The sequence below is a fragment of the Cicer arietinum genome, chromosome 6, assembly GCF_000331145.2.
Source record: "Cicer arietinum cultivar CDC Frontier isolate Library 1 chromosome 6, Cicar.CDCFrontier_v2.0, whole genome shotgun sequence".
NCBI lineage: Eukaryota > Viridiplantae > Streptophyta > Magnoliopsida > Fabales > Fabaceae > Cicer > Cicer arietinum.
In genome coordinates, this window is record NC_021165.2 from 20,247,400 (window position 1) to 20,261,958 (window position 14,559).

At 36.0% G+C, this 14,559-nt stretch overlaps 2 protein-coding genes and 1 non-coding gene across 6 annotated transcripts in view; 1 reads left to right on the forward strand and 2 right to left on the reverse strand.

Moving 5' to 3' along the window:
- The window catches only part of LOC101509205 (mannan endo-1,4-beta-mannosidase 2-like), a 4,537-nt gene extending 1,945 nt beyond the window's left edge, over positions 1–2,592 (forward strand). The window contains exons 2-5 of the mRNA XM_004505520.4: positions 657–854; positions 958–1,080; positions 1,362–1,576; positions 1,938–2,592. Of these exons, the coding sequence (XP_004505577.1) occupies positions 657–854; positions 958–1,080; positions 1,362–1,576; positions 1,938–2,334 (933 nt within the window). The 3' untranslated portion in view covers positions 2,335–2,592. The remainder of the gene's footprint in view (positions 1–656; positions 855–957; positions 1,081–1,361; positions 1,577–1,937) is intronic.
- A 2,513-nt stretch (positions 2,593–5,105) lies between these two features.
- LOC101509534 (callose synthase 12-like) lies at positions 5,106–12,370 on the reverse strand. Of its 4 annotated transcripts, none has more exons than XM_073370319.1 (3): positions 6,893–12,370; positions 6,139–6,207; positions 5,106–5,454 (listed from the first exon to the last, which is right to left on the reverse strand). In XM_073370319.1, exon 1 carries the CDS (start codon positions 12,203–12,205, stop codon positions 6,905–6,907), a length of 5,301 nt encoding a protein of 1,766 aa, XP_073226420.1. In that variant the 5' UTR covers positions 12,206–12,370; the 3' UTR covers positions 5,106–5,454; positions 6,139–6,207; positions 6,893–6,904. The 4 variants fall into 4 exon arrangements, with proteins under 4 accessions (XP_073226420.1, XP_012572668.1, XP_073226421.1 ...); XM_012717214.3 differs by having other exon boundaries at positions 5,106–5,478; XM_073370320.1 differs by having other exon boundaries at positions 6,139–6,210.
- Positions 9,177–9,255, reverse strand: LOC113787331 (small nucleolar RNA J33). The gene has a single exon (XR_003473837.1). It is a non-coding gene; the product is annotated as a small nucleolar RNA J33 (small nucleolar RNA).
- Positions 12,371–14,559: the final 2,189 nt, after the last annotated feature.

Below are 14,559 nucleotides of genomic sequence, written 5' to 3' on the forward strand. Positions count from 1 at the left end.
CTTTTGAAGTGGTGATAGTTGTATAATATGACAATGCTTGTCCTGTAGAGCTGAAATTTGGGGACATGTTTTCCGTTGTTCTTGGAAATTGTATACTGTATCATATGCATTAGGATACACTATACAGACAAAAATTGAGAAGAGTCTCTCTCTCTCTCTCTGCTTGATCTCAATCTCAGTAGTATGAAGTTGAAGATTGTCTTTTTGTTGTTTGTTTGTTTGTGTTTTCTCATTCCCTTTATCCTTATCGTTAATCAATATACCATGTCGATTTCCTCCTGAAATGCTGTTTGGGCTTCTTATGGAAATCAGTTTTATGATTAACTGAAGTATGCAGGACTTGTTATTTCTCTTTCTTCTTATCCCTATCCTTAATCAATTTATCATTTGAACTTCTCTTGAAATGGCATATGCGCTTGTTTCTGAAATCGATTTATAATTGACATGTCAAATTTTGAATGTTTTTTGTGCTTAAATAAATTTAGAAAACTTTGAATACATACCTTTGAAATTTATGATGATTGCCTTTTTTCTGTATCTGTCCTTGAAGTCATGCCTGATAGAAATGAAAAATGTTTTTTGTCGCATATCGGTAACTCTTTTGGTCCACGGAGTAAGTCAGTTGTTTTCTGTTTGGAATTATTGTATGATGACAGGCCTTGGACTATGTCATAGCCGAAGCAAGGAGACATCGAATTAGGCTGCTTCTCAGCTTAGTAAATAACTTGCGTGCATATGGTGGGAAGGATCAGTATGTCAAATGGGCATGGCAAGAAGGGGTAGGGTTAAGCTCATCTAATGATTCTTTCTTCTATGATCCATCAATTCGAAGTTATTTCAAAAGTTATGTCAAGGTATGATATGTCTCCTTATTTTGAGTCTTGAAGCAATGTCGATGTTGATACTTTCTGGACGCGTATCTCTTTAACGAATTGTTTCTTCTTAACTTGTTTACAGACTATTCTGACAAGGAAGAATACTATCACTGGAATTGAATATAGGCATGACCCTATCATTTTTGGTTGGGAATTGATTAACGAACCTCGGTGTGTAACCGATCCTTCTGGTGACACTCTCCAAGTAAGTCATGTACTTGTGCTTTTACCCTTTCAAATCTTTATAGAAAGATAAAAAGCGTGCTACCATTATTAATGACTAATAGGAAGTTGAAATGAATACCTAACCAATGCAAATATCACATTCTTTCACGAATTCTATGTTTAATAAATTACTATTATGCATTGGATGATCTATGGGCTTTTCTAACTATTTTCTCCACACTACGGTAACTTGCCGATGTTGCCGCTTGTTATGTAGACATTTTTGAGTATACAATTTACTTAATTTTCATAGAACTGCAGGATTGGATAGAGGAGATGTCAACTTTTGTCAAATCGATCGACAAGAAACATTTGGTGACTGTTGGGCTTGAAGGTTTTTACGGTCCTAATGACCCGAAAAGGTTGACTGCCAATCCACCAGAGGAGTGGGCATCCAAACTTGGATCTGATTTCATTAGGAACTCACAAACCTCAAATATTGACTTCACCTCTGTCCATATTTACGCTGACCATTGGTAAGCAAGCATTGTTTGAATTCTATATATGTAGTTTTTTTTTTCTTTCTTAAGATGGTATTAGAGTCTATCAAAGATCCGTTGGGCCACTCGCTATCGGATCACTCGGGTCACACACCAAATGTCCAGTTTTGGGCGTTGGAGGTCTTGAGAGTCCCACATTGGGGATGAGATATGGCCTGAAAATATGTTTATAAGCAAACATTCATCACCTTACAAGCCGGTTGTGGTGGGTTGAGTCAGACCTAACCTAAATTTTAAGAGTACACATTCTAAAAACTCTTATGATGATTTCAGATAGCTTTTGATTTTGTAATTCGACCTTTATGTACTAATCTTTTGTTAAAATAAAATTGTGTAGGTTTCATAAGCAAGTTTTTGAAGACTATATGAAATTTGTCTCCAAGTGGATGCATTCTCACATTGAAGATGGAGATAATGTATTGAACAAACCTGTATTGTTCTCTGAATATGGATTATCAGACACAGTCAAGAACTTTTCATTGTCTAACCGAGAAACGATGTACAAAACAATTTTAGACATATCCTTCAATTCTGCTAAGAAAAACCGGTCTGGAGCAGGCGCTTTGGTTTGGCAGTTCTTAGTTGGCGGAATGTCCGAGTTAATCGATGATTTCGGGATGGTTCCATGGGAAAGGTCATCAACCTATTCGCTATTTATTAAACATTCATGCAGATTAACCAAGGTCAACAAGGGATTGACTCAACAGAACCCAAGTTTCAAACAATTGTGCTAGTGAAATTATGGAAATCACAATTATAAAGGAAATGGGTTTTTGTGTGGCTAAAGAATGCTAATGAGTGCATGGCTTGTTTTGTACAATATCCTGTTTTTTTTTCTTCATAATTATTGTTGCTGTTGGGGTGCATAGTGGGGTATATATGTTTTGCATTAGATTAGATAATCTATTTTAAAGTTTGTAATCAAGATATACAAAATCTTCAAGTAGAAGAAAAAGTTTTTGAATTTATACAAGTAATATCCTTTAATCCAATCGGCACCCTCTGGCAGTTTGGCTTTACACTAAGAATTATCAAAATCGCCAATCATTAAATTTGTTGTCTGTTGGAGATCTCACATTGGTCGTTGAGTTTGGTTCATCAAACTTCAACCCAATCTCAAACTAAGATATTTTCAGAGTTTATTATTAATATTTTTATTTGAGTTATTTAATGTAGAGATTGGAGAGTCGTGTATTTTATGGGTTCATGTTTGGTTCCGTGTGAATATTTCTTAAATTCAATGAATAAGTGTTAAATGTTTTCTATTAATTCACTTGATTCTTAATTAGGATAATGTTACATAACGTGTTATAAGGAGCATTTTGGACTAGGAAGACTCCTTTGTGTCTTGCAGCTGTTTGCAAGACTCTAACTCAGTCGTCAAGATAACAAACTTTGTTGTGCTTCTTTCTTTTGAATAAAAGTCAAATTTAGGCAGAAAGTGTAATAGACGTGTATTGTCCATATAAGACATATGCACCAAGTTTCAATCAATCGACCTTATTACTTGATTGGAGTTCTATTACATCGTAGAAAATCGTTTTAGAATTACAACTTCTAATAGTTCAGAAATGCATCAAGTAAAAGAGAAATAAGAGAAAATTATTTTTCATAAGAGTTTGACATTCTTTATATAGTGATAAAAGTAAATCCACATAAGTTAAATATTTAATATGAGATTTTAATATTTATAGAATTGAAAACTATTCAATATACGAGAGCTTTTAAATGTGAGACTTCAACGAATTTTAAATTTACATACTAATTTACTCTCTATATTTCAACGAAAAACAAAAAATGTACGAGATTAAACATTCATATTAATTGGCTATAACGATGGTTTGTAATCTATCCATAAGGTTTACATGTAATCAACAATCTAGTATCTACTTATGTCATGTGATAATAGTTTTCTTCAACGTATATAAGTTATGTGAAAAAAGTTTTTTTTTAAGTCAAAAAATTTATTAAAAAAAATAGATAATGAAAAAAAAAAACCGTTTAACATTTTCATATATAACAAAAAATAAATAATATATGTATTGTGTCAATTTTATATGAAGGTATTTTTAAATTGTCCATTCACTAATATGTTAAATAATAATAATAATAATAATAATAATAATAATAATAAATATTGTGTCTAATAAATGTAAAGAAACTTAAACAAGTCATATTTTGTTCATACAACTTATATTTAAAAAACAACAATGAAAGTTTACATTTGAGGCATTAACTTATTCGAGTGGGAAAAAAACTAAAATACACCTTTAATTTTTTATGTTTATCTTAATTTTTGTTTAGATCATTAATTTTTTGTTTTTGACTCTAATAATAATAATAATAATAATAATAATAATAATAATAATAATAATAATAATAATAATAATAATAATAATAATAATAATAATAATAATAATAATAAATATTGTGTCTAATAAATGTAAAGAAACTTAAACAAGTCATATTTTGTTCATACAACTTATATTTAAAAAACAACAATGAAAGTTTACATTTGAGGCATTAACTTATTCGAGTGGGAAAAAAACTAAAATACACCTTTAATTTTTTATGTTTATCTTAATTTTTGTTTAGATCATTAATTTTTTGTTTTTGACTCGGTCTTTAAATTATATTTGATTTACATCATTAGCTTTTAAGATATATTGAATTACACTTGCGGTTCTTTTAATTTAAATTTTTTTTACGAATAACTGCTAAGAAATGTTAAAATTTAATTGAAACGTCGCAACTAATAGACTCTCCAAACTATTTCGCACGTAAAGGAAAAAACATTTATTATGTTCTTTTAGTACTTTATTTTTAAAATTATATGTGTCTTTAAATTATTATAGAGAAAATTAAGAAATATAAATAATTTATAAAATTTGATAAATGGTTTCTAAATAATTAATAAGAGATATTATTATATGTAAAATTTTAAATGACCAGATACTTTCCGTTGAAATAATTATTATCAAAATTAAAAGTGCAAACAAAATATAATTTAAAAAATTAAATTGAAATAAAATAAATTTAAAGGATTTAAACAAATTAACTTAAACTTTAAAGATATTTTTGCCTAAAAAAACGTATAAACTAACCTCCTGCATGACCAACATTAAATTGTGTATTAGTAAAAACAACACGACTCCTTCGGATTCATTTTAAGCCCGTCATACTTCAATTATTCAACTTGTGATAGTTTTTTTAATAACTTTTTAAAGTTAAAAATGTTTGGGGTCTTCGTACAACTTCAAATTTTTTTTTTAATCAATATAAATGTTTGTTTCAACTTTTAATCCCCACGTTATTTCCCGACAACATTTTGGATTATTAGAGTCAAAATAACTGATATTATGAATTGCTAACGAATTGATCAGATGGTTGATTAAATTAACAGATAAATATAAACTGATATAAAAAGCCATGCCCAATTTGCAACTATCATTTTGTTCTTTTAAAATATTTCAGTTCGTGTCAGCTAACCAAGTTCTCAAAAGAATAAGCAATACTGCCAGAAAAACTAGCAGACGAATCTATCATACTATTTCTTGTAAAAATTCTCAGACTATGGAAACATAATAACAAATCTGAATCATATTACTAACTCTATGGATCAATTTGCCGTATTGTGCCAGGGATGCGACACATATAAACAAAAGATCAGCTACCAGCTACCAAAATCATTTTTAAACAGGACAATTAACTAATTACAACGGCCATCAAAGGAAAACAGAAAATAATATTCTCCTCCTCCACCAAATAAAGACAAAATATACTCACGACAAGAACCAGAGGAAAATCAGGGAAAATAAAGCAAGTATTGGCCTCTCGTATTCTATAGCCTCTCCCTGCATATATTTCCAATGTCAATTCTGCAAACATAATACATGCCTATTAGCTAAAAAGGTAAATATTCAAAAAGATAGGGTAACTGCTAGTTAACCCAGTCGCTATAACAGTTCTGAGGATACAAAACACTAAAGGAGGGTAAACCAATATGGAGGCCATGAGGTTGGACTAAATACAAAATAGTTTAATACTTACAGATAGAAGGATTTGGATTTACAATAAACAGTTCCAACTTCAACATAGATAAACAAGGAACTATAAACCAAAACCATCAAGAAGGGTTTAGAGTAGTGATATGTAATTGGACATGATTTTGATCCATGTAACTAACCAAATTTAGTGGGAAAATGCTTTTTTTTTTTTAACTTTTGTTATTGTAGTAGTAGTGTACTTCCTCCGTTTCACAATGACTGTCACTTTAGCAAAAAAAAAAATTGTCTCAATGAATTTCATTCCCAATTTTCAATACAACCCTTCAATGATTATTATATACACAACTTCCAAAGCATTATTATACTTTGTATTGATAATAGTGACAAATCCACCAATAGTTAAGATGGACAGTTTAATAAAATGACTTATCTCTTTCTTATAATTATTGCATTTCTTAATGTGTAAAAACCTTAAACAACATTCATTGTGAGACAGAGGGTGTATATATATATATCAATTAGAAAGCTTACCACATTCAGATGTCTCAAGTCTAGCTCCATAAACCACGTGATGTAAAAGGCACTCCATTGACTCCAACCCTGCTGGAAAAACAACACAAGAAAATAAGATATCTTGTGATGCAATAAAATACACAAGGCACACACTTCTCCATACTCTTCATAAAAATAAAATTGGAAGCTTAAGACAGCAAAATGAATAATTAAATAAAGCCCTAAAATTTGAATTCAGAAGGCCTGAAAAACCTTAGAAAACATGTTAGGAATGGAAAAGGCTGAATAAGGCTAAAAACAGTGTACAGCTGGACAGAGCTTAGAAAACCACACAAAAATTGAGCAAAACAGAACTAAGAAGACAGCAATTTACGCAGGGACAGTGCTACACAGGACAAGCTAATCCAAGGCAAACAGAACAAGTTGGAGTTGAACAGGATCAGAGCCAACAAAAATGAAGTATGCAATAAGCAGTTCTGCTCGGACAAGAATTAATTGTTACAAACATTTGATGAGAAAATTTTGTTGCCTCCTTAATCACATATAGGCTTACATTTTTAAAACAAACAGTACCTTAATTGCAAGCCACAATCAAGAAGGTCACACAAGGTACGAAAAACCAAAGCAAAATGCAATTTTATTAGCTCAGCAGTAGCAATGTCTTGTTAAACTTGTCTTTCAATTAACGTTTACTTCATTGACAAATAAGAGCAATTATGCCAAAAAGGCTTATCTGAACATGAAAATAAACTAAAAACTAGGTAGAAATTACCTTGAGTCATTGTCAACTTTGGGATTTTTTCCCCGTAACAATCTGGGATATGCGGAGGCCCCTGCTGAATGCTTCATTGAAAAGAATTCTAGTTTGCATATTTTGAAACCCTGGCAACCATGATAGTAATGCAACAGGGGTCATAACAATGACTCCAAACAATATATCATACAGACGAGACACTGCAACAACACCATTCCAAATGATAGTAGACTGCAAAAATGGCCGGAATACTTGGGCAATCAATATCAGGCCCCATCCCGTGGGAAGGAATGCCAACAAGCTAGTAAGAATATCCACGAATTTGAATTCTGTAAATTCCAGCAAAGCAACTATCACGAGTATTGCAACAATTATGACAAGGAACTGGACAAGCCGGTAATAGATATGCTCTTTCGCCGAATATTTGTTCCGGGCATAGACAACCACCGCATAAATCCCAGATACGACAACAACGTAAATCCACGATAGCAAGTAAACAGCAATACTGCTATTTCCAGCAGAAATTCCAAGTTGGTAGACAATTCCATACTGGAAAAAGAAGAACCGAAGGTCTAAGATTATTTCCAAAAGCTTTCCCCAAAGGCCAGTTACCTTTAGATGATCCTGCTCTTCGTACCACCACCTTTCCCAGCTCTGTTCAGCTTTAGCAAACACGCTTCCACTGTACCAAATCCAGTTCATAAAGTCATCAAAATCATAGACAGTTTTTAACCAATCAAAGCCCGAGGGATTGAACATAAATGGTGCCACCACCCATGATGCAACTAAGAACCAACTAGTAATGGTCAGGGCAATATAAACAAATGTGTCAGTTGCTACAGGACTGTGTGTTGCATAAATTACAAGTATTAGCCCCAATTCAATTGCTTTCACAAAATGGCTACGGGAAAAGAGCCTGTAAATTTCGGCAAAACTCTTGTGTTCTACAACGAAACCACGACCGGTGGCTCGATATTTTGCTCCGCCATGCAGAATAGTCCGGCCAAAAAAATGACTGCGAGTGCCCATGGAGAAGGTGTAGAAAACTGATGAAAGCTGGAGCTGCATAGTCAAGAAATCCCAGATAGCTTGAAGGAACCCATGCTCAAGGGAATTCTCTACAATCATTGGAAGGGCAGTGAAAAGTCCAAGTTGGATGACAAACTGCTGATTTAAGATGGTACCAAGTGCTTTGTTGTTATCGCTGTTACTTTCCATTGCATTCTCAATACCACTAAGGGCAAGATATAGTCGCCCCCATAAAAAAGCATATACAGTCAGAACCACCATCATTGTATTGAAGAAGAACCCCACAGTAGTGTAGAAGAACGACAGCATCCTGAAAAAATCCAGCCTGTGACCCAACCTGTACACATCTCTACTTAGGATTTGCTCCCCATTTCCACTGGCAACCTTCGCTTCAAACATTGATACTTGATTCAATCCAACATCCCTTCCCTTTCCAACCTGAACATATTCATGGTGAGTGACATTACCTCCGCGAAGAGTACAATTGAACCCAGCAAAAATGTCCTCACTTATGTTGATCACTCTGGAAGCTTTACTGATACCACCTCGAGTTAAGAACCAAAACCTGTCAAACACGTCTGGATGACCGTAATGCATTCTAACTTTCAAAGGATTTGCCAAAACCCTCTGTCCTAAGGTGACAAAACTTGTTTCTTGAGCTGACATGAACCAAGCAAGAGAGGAAACAGAACCGGTAAAAATGTGTTCTCTAACTCCCAAAATAGTCGGCTTCCGGATGCCATAGTAATGCCTGTATTCTTCCAATAGATTTCGCATTTTAAGTGCCTCCTCAAAGTAGTTGTCTTGGTTCATATCAATAGTTTGCACAGCATCACCACGAGTGAAGATGATGGCGTGATTTTGATTTTCTGGCTTTCCTTCCCCAAGCTTCAAGGGACCTGGCAATTTTACTCTGTAAATTTCCACCTCCTTCTCCAACTGTTGATCATACTTAACAAGAACAGAGTAATACTCCTTCTCATCCCTTCCAGTAGTTTTCTCATCAACATAAGCAACACGAAGGGCCTCGTTGTTTTTCATTAGATACAAAATTTCTTCAGCATGAGGATCCTTCTTTTCCTTCTGAGTTCCATATATCTGGCAAGCAACCACATATGTGAATTTCATTAAAGCCGTTCCATACTCGTGGCCTTTGAATAACAAACTTACTGAACTGCTTGCTCTACTTAGATTCTTAGAGGAAGGTAAGCTTTCAGAGTTGAAGCTGCCTAAATTATCTTGCCTCATTGAAACAAGTTCGCGGGAGCCTTCTCGGATATCCATTTCTGACGCAGAATCCAGAAATGCCAACATCTTGAGGGCCCGATAGTAGTACATCATTCCTCTAACTGTCCGTGATAATGTCTGGCCTCTGTAGGAAGCCCACAGCCTCAAATCTCTAAGTTTATCAGTCCACATATCACTGTCTTTAATCATCCCCTCCCGGCGCATCCTCTCCACAAAATTCTTCCACTCATCATCATAAATAGTCTGCAAATAGTACAGGATTGAAACCCCATCTTCATTCTCAGTTCTGAGCTGTTCTTTGCTGTATATCACTTCTTCACTATAGTAAGGTGTTAGAACACTGAACGACATCATTTTCTCAACTTGGGGAGCATGGGGCATATTCATAAAAAGTGAGTTGCTGAAGAAAGCAATCCTCCGTCTAGCCTCGAGATTTATTGGGATGTTTTGCATTGAATCCCTGGAGGTAAGAATTGTGTGCAAGCGCCGAACCTGGCGATAGAAGTTCTCGTTGCTAGTGTCTGGCAACTGAACAGCATTCTCGAACAGAAGACCTGAAGCTGGATTACGTGGAGCCAAGCCATCATCCTCTAGCTGCTTAGGATCTCTTCGATCCTTGAAAAGGTCTCTGATAGCAATCTCATAAAGGGCCTGGAGGGTATTAACCACTTGATTAGGATCTTTGACAGGCTTGTTCAATAAATCAACGAGTTTTATCAACTTGCTGTGAAGCTGAGGCAGTGCAGTTGTTGTGAACGTTTTAGTGAATTTCTCGATCTCAAGAGAGTGATCAATTTCCTGAAACAGAACAGTCACAATAGAATGCTCTTCGCTATTGGCTTTGATAATCACAGAAAGCAAGTGCTTGACACTATCATATGCTTCAATGACAGCACAACGTCTGTACTCACTCTTGCATATCTTGTTATAGAGCCTCTTATCGGTATCATTAACTAGTTCTTTGGCCTGACTGAGTGCCAGCAGTAACTCGTTGCAGAGAAGAAAACATGGCCAGCGGATAACCCGGACATTCCAAGAGTTCTGTGGCAATTCCAGCAGCTCAACTTCTTTGTCAGAGATAATATCCTCTTCCCTAAAAGACAGAATTATCTCGTTCCAGATCAAAGCAAACTTGTTGGCCTCAACCTGGTTAGACTCAAGCTTCCTATAGGGCCGACCAAGCCCATACCTCAGCTTCAACCTGTGGATGGCATCCTTAAACTTGCTCTTCAATGTTCCTGTTGCATTCAACAGCTGCTCTTCTGGCATGAGATTAAACTGAATTGCACTAGCAAAAAACTGGAACCTCAACTTCAGTTGCTGCATATTTCGAATTTCACCCAGGTGTGCAAACAACCCCACAACCGCCCCAGCAAAAGATGAATATATCGAATACCAAATCTGTATATCCATGAGATAAATCAAAAGGACTGGAACCCACAATAACCCAGCAGCAAATCGATTACTGTCATGGAAAAACTGATGCCATTCATACTCAACATTCTTGAGGTCCAACACTGCCTTTGTTGGAGCAATCATGGGTTTGATCTGCAAAAAGTAACTGAAGCAAAATTTTGTGGCCAGCACCAAAACCCAGAAAAATGAATACTTAATGTTGTCTACAAGGCCTTCTCTCAAACCACGACCAACAAAGCTTCTGCTCTGAAACCACCACGATAACATGTAAAAGATCCTCCAATTTGTATTCTCCACAAAATTTCTAATCCAAGGAAGTATAAAAAGGGCTATAGCCAGAAGCTCTGGAATGATGAAAACAAACACAACCTCCAGAAAATTCACTACCCGATCATTAGCCTGCTTTGACCACTTTTTATCATGGTTTCTCTGGGTCCAAATCCTCCCGTAAAACACTCCAAACACAACAATCCACGCAGCAGCAACAATACATTTCAGCACCATCCTCACTCCAAGCATCTTTGTCTCCCTGGATACCAACCTGTACTGCATCCCCACATCAAGCAGAGACTGCAAAAACCTCATACCACTCCAAGTGAATAAAATGGTCAAAACCCTAACCTGCACAGTTCGATCCTCCAAAGCCTGCCAAGGATAAGTCTTTTCCTCCCAAGCTACAATTATAGCAGCCTGAAGAAACAACACCAACATAATCCAAAGCCTATCAAAGCTCCTAAACAGATTCCAAAACGACCTCTGCTCCACAAACCCAGTTTTACCAACATGCTTCCCCTTACCAACAGTAACAAAAAAGTTGCTACCAACATCAGGAGGCCATTTAAGCTTCTCAAAACATCTCCTACTCCAAAAATACTCATTGATATCATCATAATTCCTCCAAGCACTATGAGGAGCAGTTCCATTTCTACTATTATCAACCTCACACCTAATTGTTTCATAAATAGGTTTCACAACAAAGTTCAAAAACGCGTTCTCACCGGAAATCGAAGGCATCACTGGCTGCCCCGTGTTCTCGTCGATGTAATCCTCTAAGATTCTGTTCAACTCACCAGCCATGTTGTGGAAGATGTAGCAGATGCACTCCGGAACAAAACGCAGATTCGCAGCCTCTCCCCATATGAGGAGGTACAGTGACACGAAAAGAAGCTCTCGCCGGAGGTCGGGATCTCCGACGCGGCGGTTATCTGAGATCCAGATGTTTGACTTCTTGCCAAGGTAGGAGCACCACGAGCTGTAATTCTTGAGAAGCTTCTTGCGGAAACGGCGGAGTACGGTGGCGTCAAGAGTGTCGATGTTGTCCGGCGGTGGAGTGAGTCGCATCTGAGCATTGGCGAGGTGGAGGACCAGGTGCTCACGCTGGTTACGGACGTTATCCTTCTGGAATCCAAAGAAGATAGCCAGCCAGTCAAGCAAGTCCATGTGAGGCCGCCATTGGCCGAACGGAGGACGCCGGAGATTGCCGACGGCACGGAGTGCAGCGACGGCGGCACGTACCTCGGGGAAACGGAGAGATGGGTGGTCGGCTAGGAGGTTGTGGACGGGGATGATATTGTAGGGTTCTTCCTCGCGGGGAGGAGTAGCGGCCCGTGGCGGTGTATGACGGGGGCGGAGACTCATTGCATCGGAATCGGAACCTTAAAAAATACGGCTGTAGTGTTGAAGTTCAAAAAGTGGAAAAAGTGAGAGTAGTGGCCGTTACAGAGAGAATGTGGTAGATTGTGGCTAACGTGCGCACTGTCGAATAGCGCAGGGGAAGAAGAAAGACCGCGTTGGCCTGTTTAGACTTTTTGTTCATTTATTTTAATGTTTATTTTTTATTACATTAATGTGGAGGACCAGGTGCTCACGCTGGTTACGGACGTTATCCTTCTGGAATCCAAAGAAGATAGCCAGCCAGTCAAGCAAGTCCATGTGAGGCCGCCATTGGCCGAACGGAGGACGCCGGAGATTGCCGACGGCACGGAGTGCAGCGACGGCGGCACGTACCTCGGGGAAACGGAGAGATGGGTGGTCGGCTAGGAGGTTGTGGACGGGGATGATATTGTAGGGTTCTTCCTCGCGGGGAGGAGTAGCGGCCCGTGGCGGTGTATGACGGGGGCGGAGACTCATTGCATCGGAATCGGAACCTTAAAAAATACGGCTGTAGTGTTGAAGTTCAAAAAGTGGAAAAAGTGAGAGTAGTGGCCGTTACAGAGAGAATGTGGTAGATTGTGGCTAACGTGCGCACTGTCGAATAGCGCAGGGGAAGAAGAAAGACCGCGTTGGCCTGTTTAGACTTTTTGTTCATTTATTTTAATGTTTATTTTTTATTACATTAATTAAACCAGCCGAATGTGGTAAATTAAAATTAAAACTAAATCTCTTCGGGTTTGTTCAGTGCCACTTTCCTTTTACCTTGTCTAATTCTTCGTTTCTTTTTTCAAATCTCAATACACTCAATTCGTAATTTTTTATTATAGAGAGAATGTAGAGAATCAGAAGAGTCGTTGACTAAATTAATTATTCCCTCACCTCAACTTTTGTCTTTTTAAATTTAAACACTTATATTAAAAAATTATAAATTAATATTGATTTTATTTTTTATTGTTTATTTATTAAATAAAAATAATTATTTATAAAAATATAATCATTAATCACATTTTTATTTTCTAAAAAAAACTAAAATTTTAGAGAGAAAAATTATAAGACCAAATATCATGGAGTAATGAGAAGGAGTCTTTAATCAATTTAGCGTATGAATTACGTAGTCGTTGTATTAAAATTTGGCGCATCACTCTCGTCTTTCTGAGTGGTAATTTTTGCTTTTTTTTATTAATTTAGATATCAATACTTATTTAGATGTACTTGTTCGAGACTTTCAAGATATAAAAGTTATTTTAAAAATAATGAAAGTGATGTAATATATAAAATTGTCAATTTTACAGCATCAAATAAATAAATAATTAGTGTTGATTACAAAATTATATAATACAACATGACATATTAAAAAATTATGATTGCATGACAATATAAAATAATTATTTTACAATTAATGTACTATCTTTGCACTTGCACTCGAGGACCATCCAACTCTTTTTCTAAATCGAGTTAAAAGATAATATATTAAATAAATATTTCAAGCCTCAGATCGGTATCATAGACGCATAGCCACGCCACCATCCCACCCTACAAACAGTAAAAAACGAACTCTTAGCCACAAACAAATATTTATACACCCTGAAAGTGATAATATCAATAAGAATATTCATTAATCAATTTTGTTTACATGCATCTTAAGATAACTCCATGCTTCCAATTCAAGCATGCGTACGTTGAAATTTAAAAGCCGATACAGTTAATATTTTGCATTTTGCACGCCTTGGATTTTTTTGTTTTGCACCATAAACTCAATACATCAAATTCTAAAATTACTCTCTTTATTTCATTTTATTCGTCTATGTACACGTGTTTTAAAATTTATTTCTCTATCAAAATTTTCATCTACTCTCCACATCCGGCAGCGGCAGCCTAGCGCCACCAACGCCCACCGTGGCCTCCTTTCCTTGTTTGCACATCCCTCGCGCAGCCTTCGTGCAACCGCATAGCCCTCTTTCCATCTTAAAAGTTCAATAAATGCAAGGATCTTAAATCTTGATGTTATAATTTTTTAAATTTAAAATTTTCTAAATTGAAATTTTAGGATTCTGTGATTTTTTCTTTCTAAATGGGTCGAATATATAAAAACCAAAGATGGAGGAAATATTGATTTCGTACTTTATTATATTATATATGAAATATTTTGTTTATTGGTTTCATGCTCATTGGATAAAAATAGAATCGTGCTAGATAATGTTATATGTATTCTTTATGTGAATTAATCCAATGGTATGCCTCCAAACTGCTTGAATTTGACACGTGCAAAAGGAACACAATTATGTAGTTCTATGTCATGTTGATAGATGAGTTCAACATGCGTTTATAGTACTTGGTCC

Excerpts from the sequence above, each read along its gene's own strand:
- LOC101509534 (XM_073370319.1), bottom strand. The coding sequence starts at position 12,205 with ATGAGTCTCCGCCCCCGTCATACACCGCCACGGGCCGCTACTCCTCCC.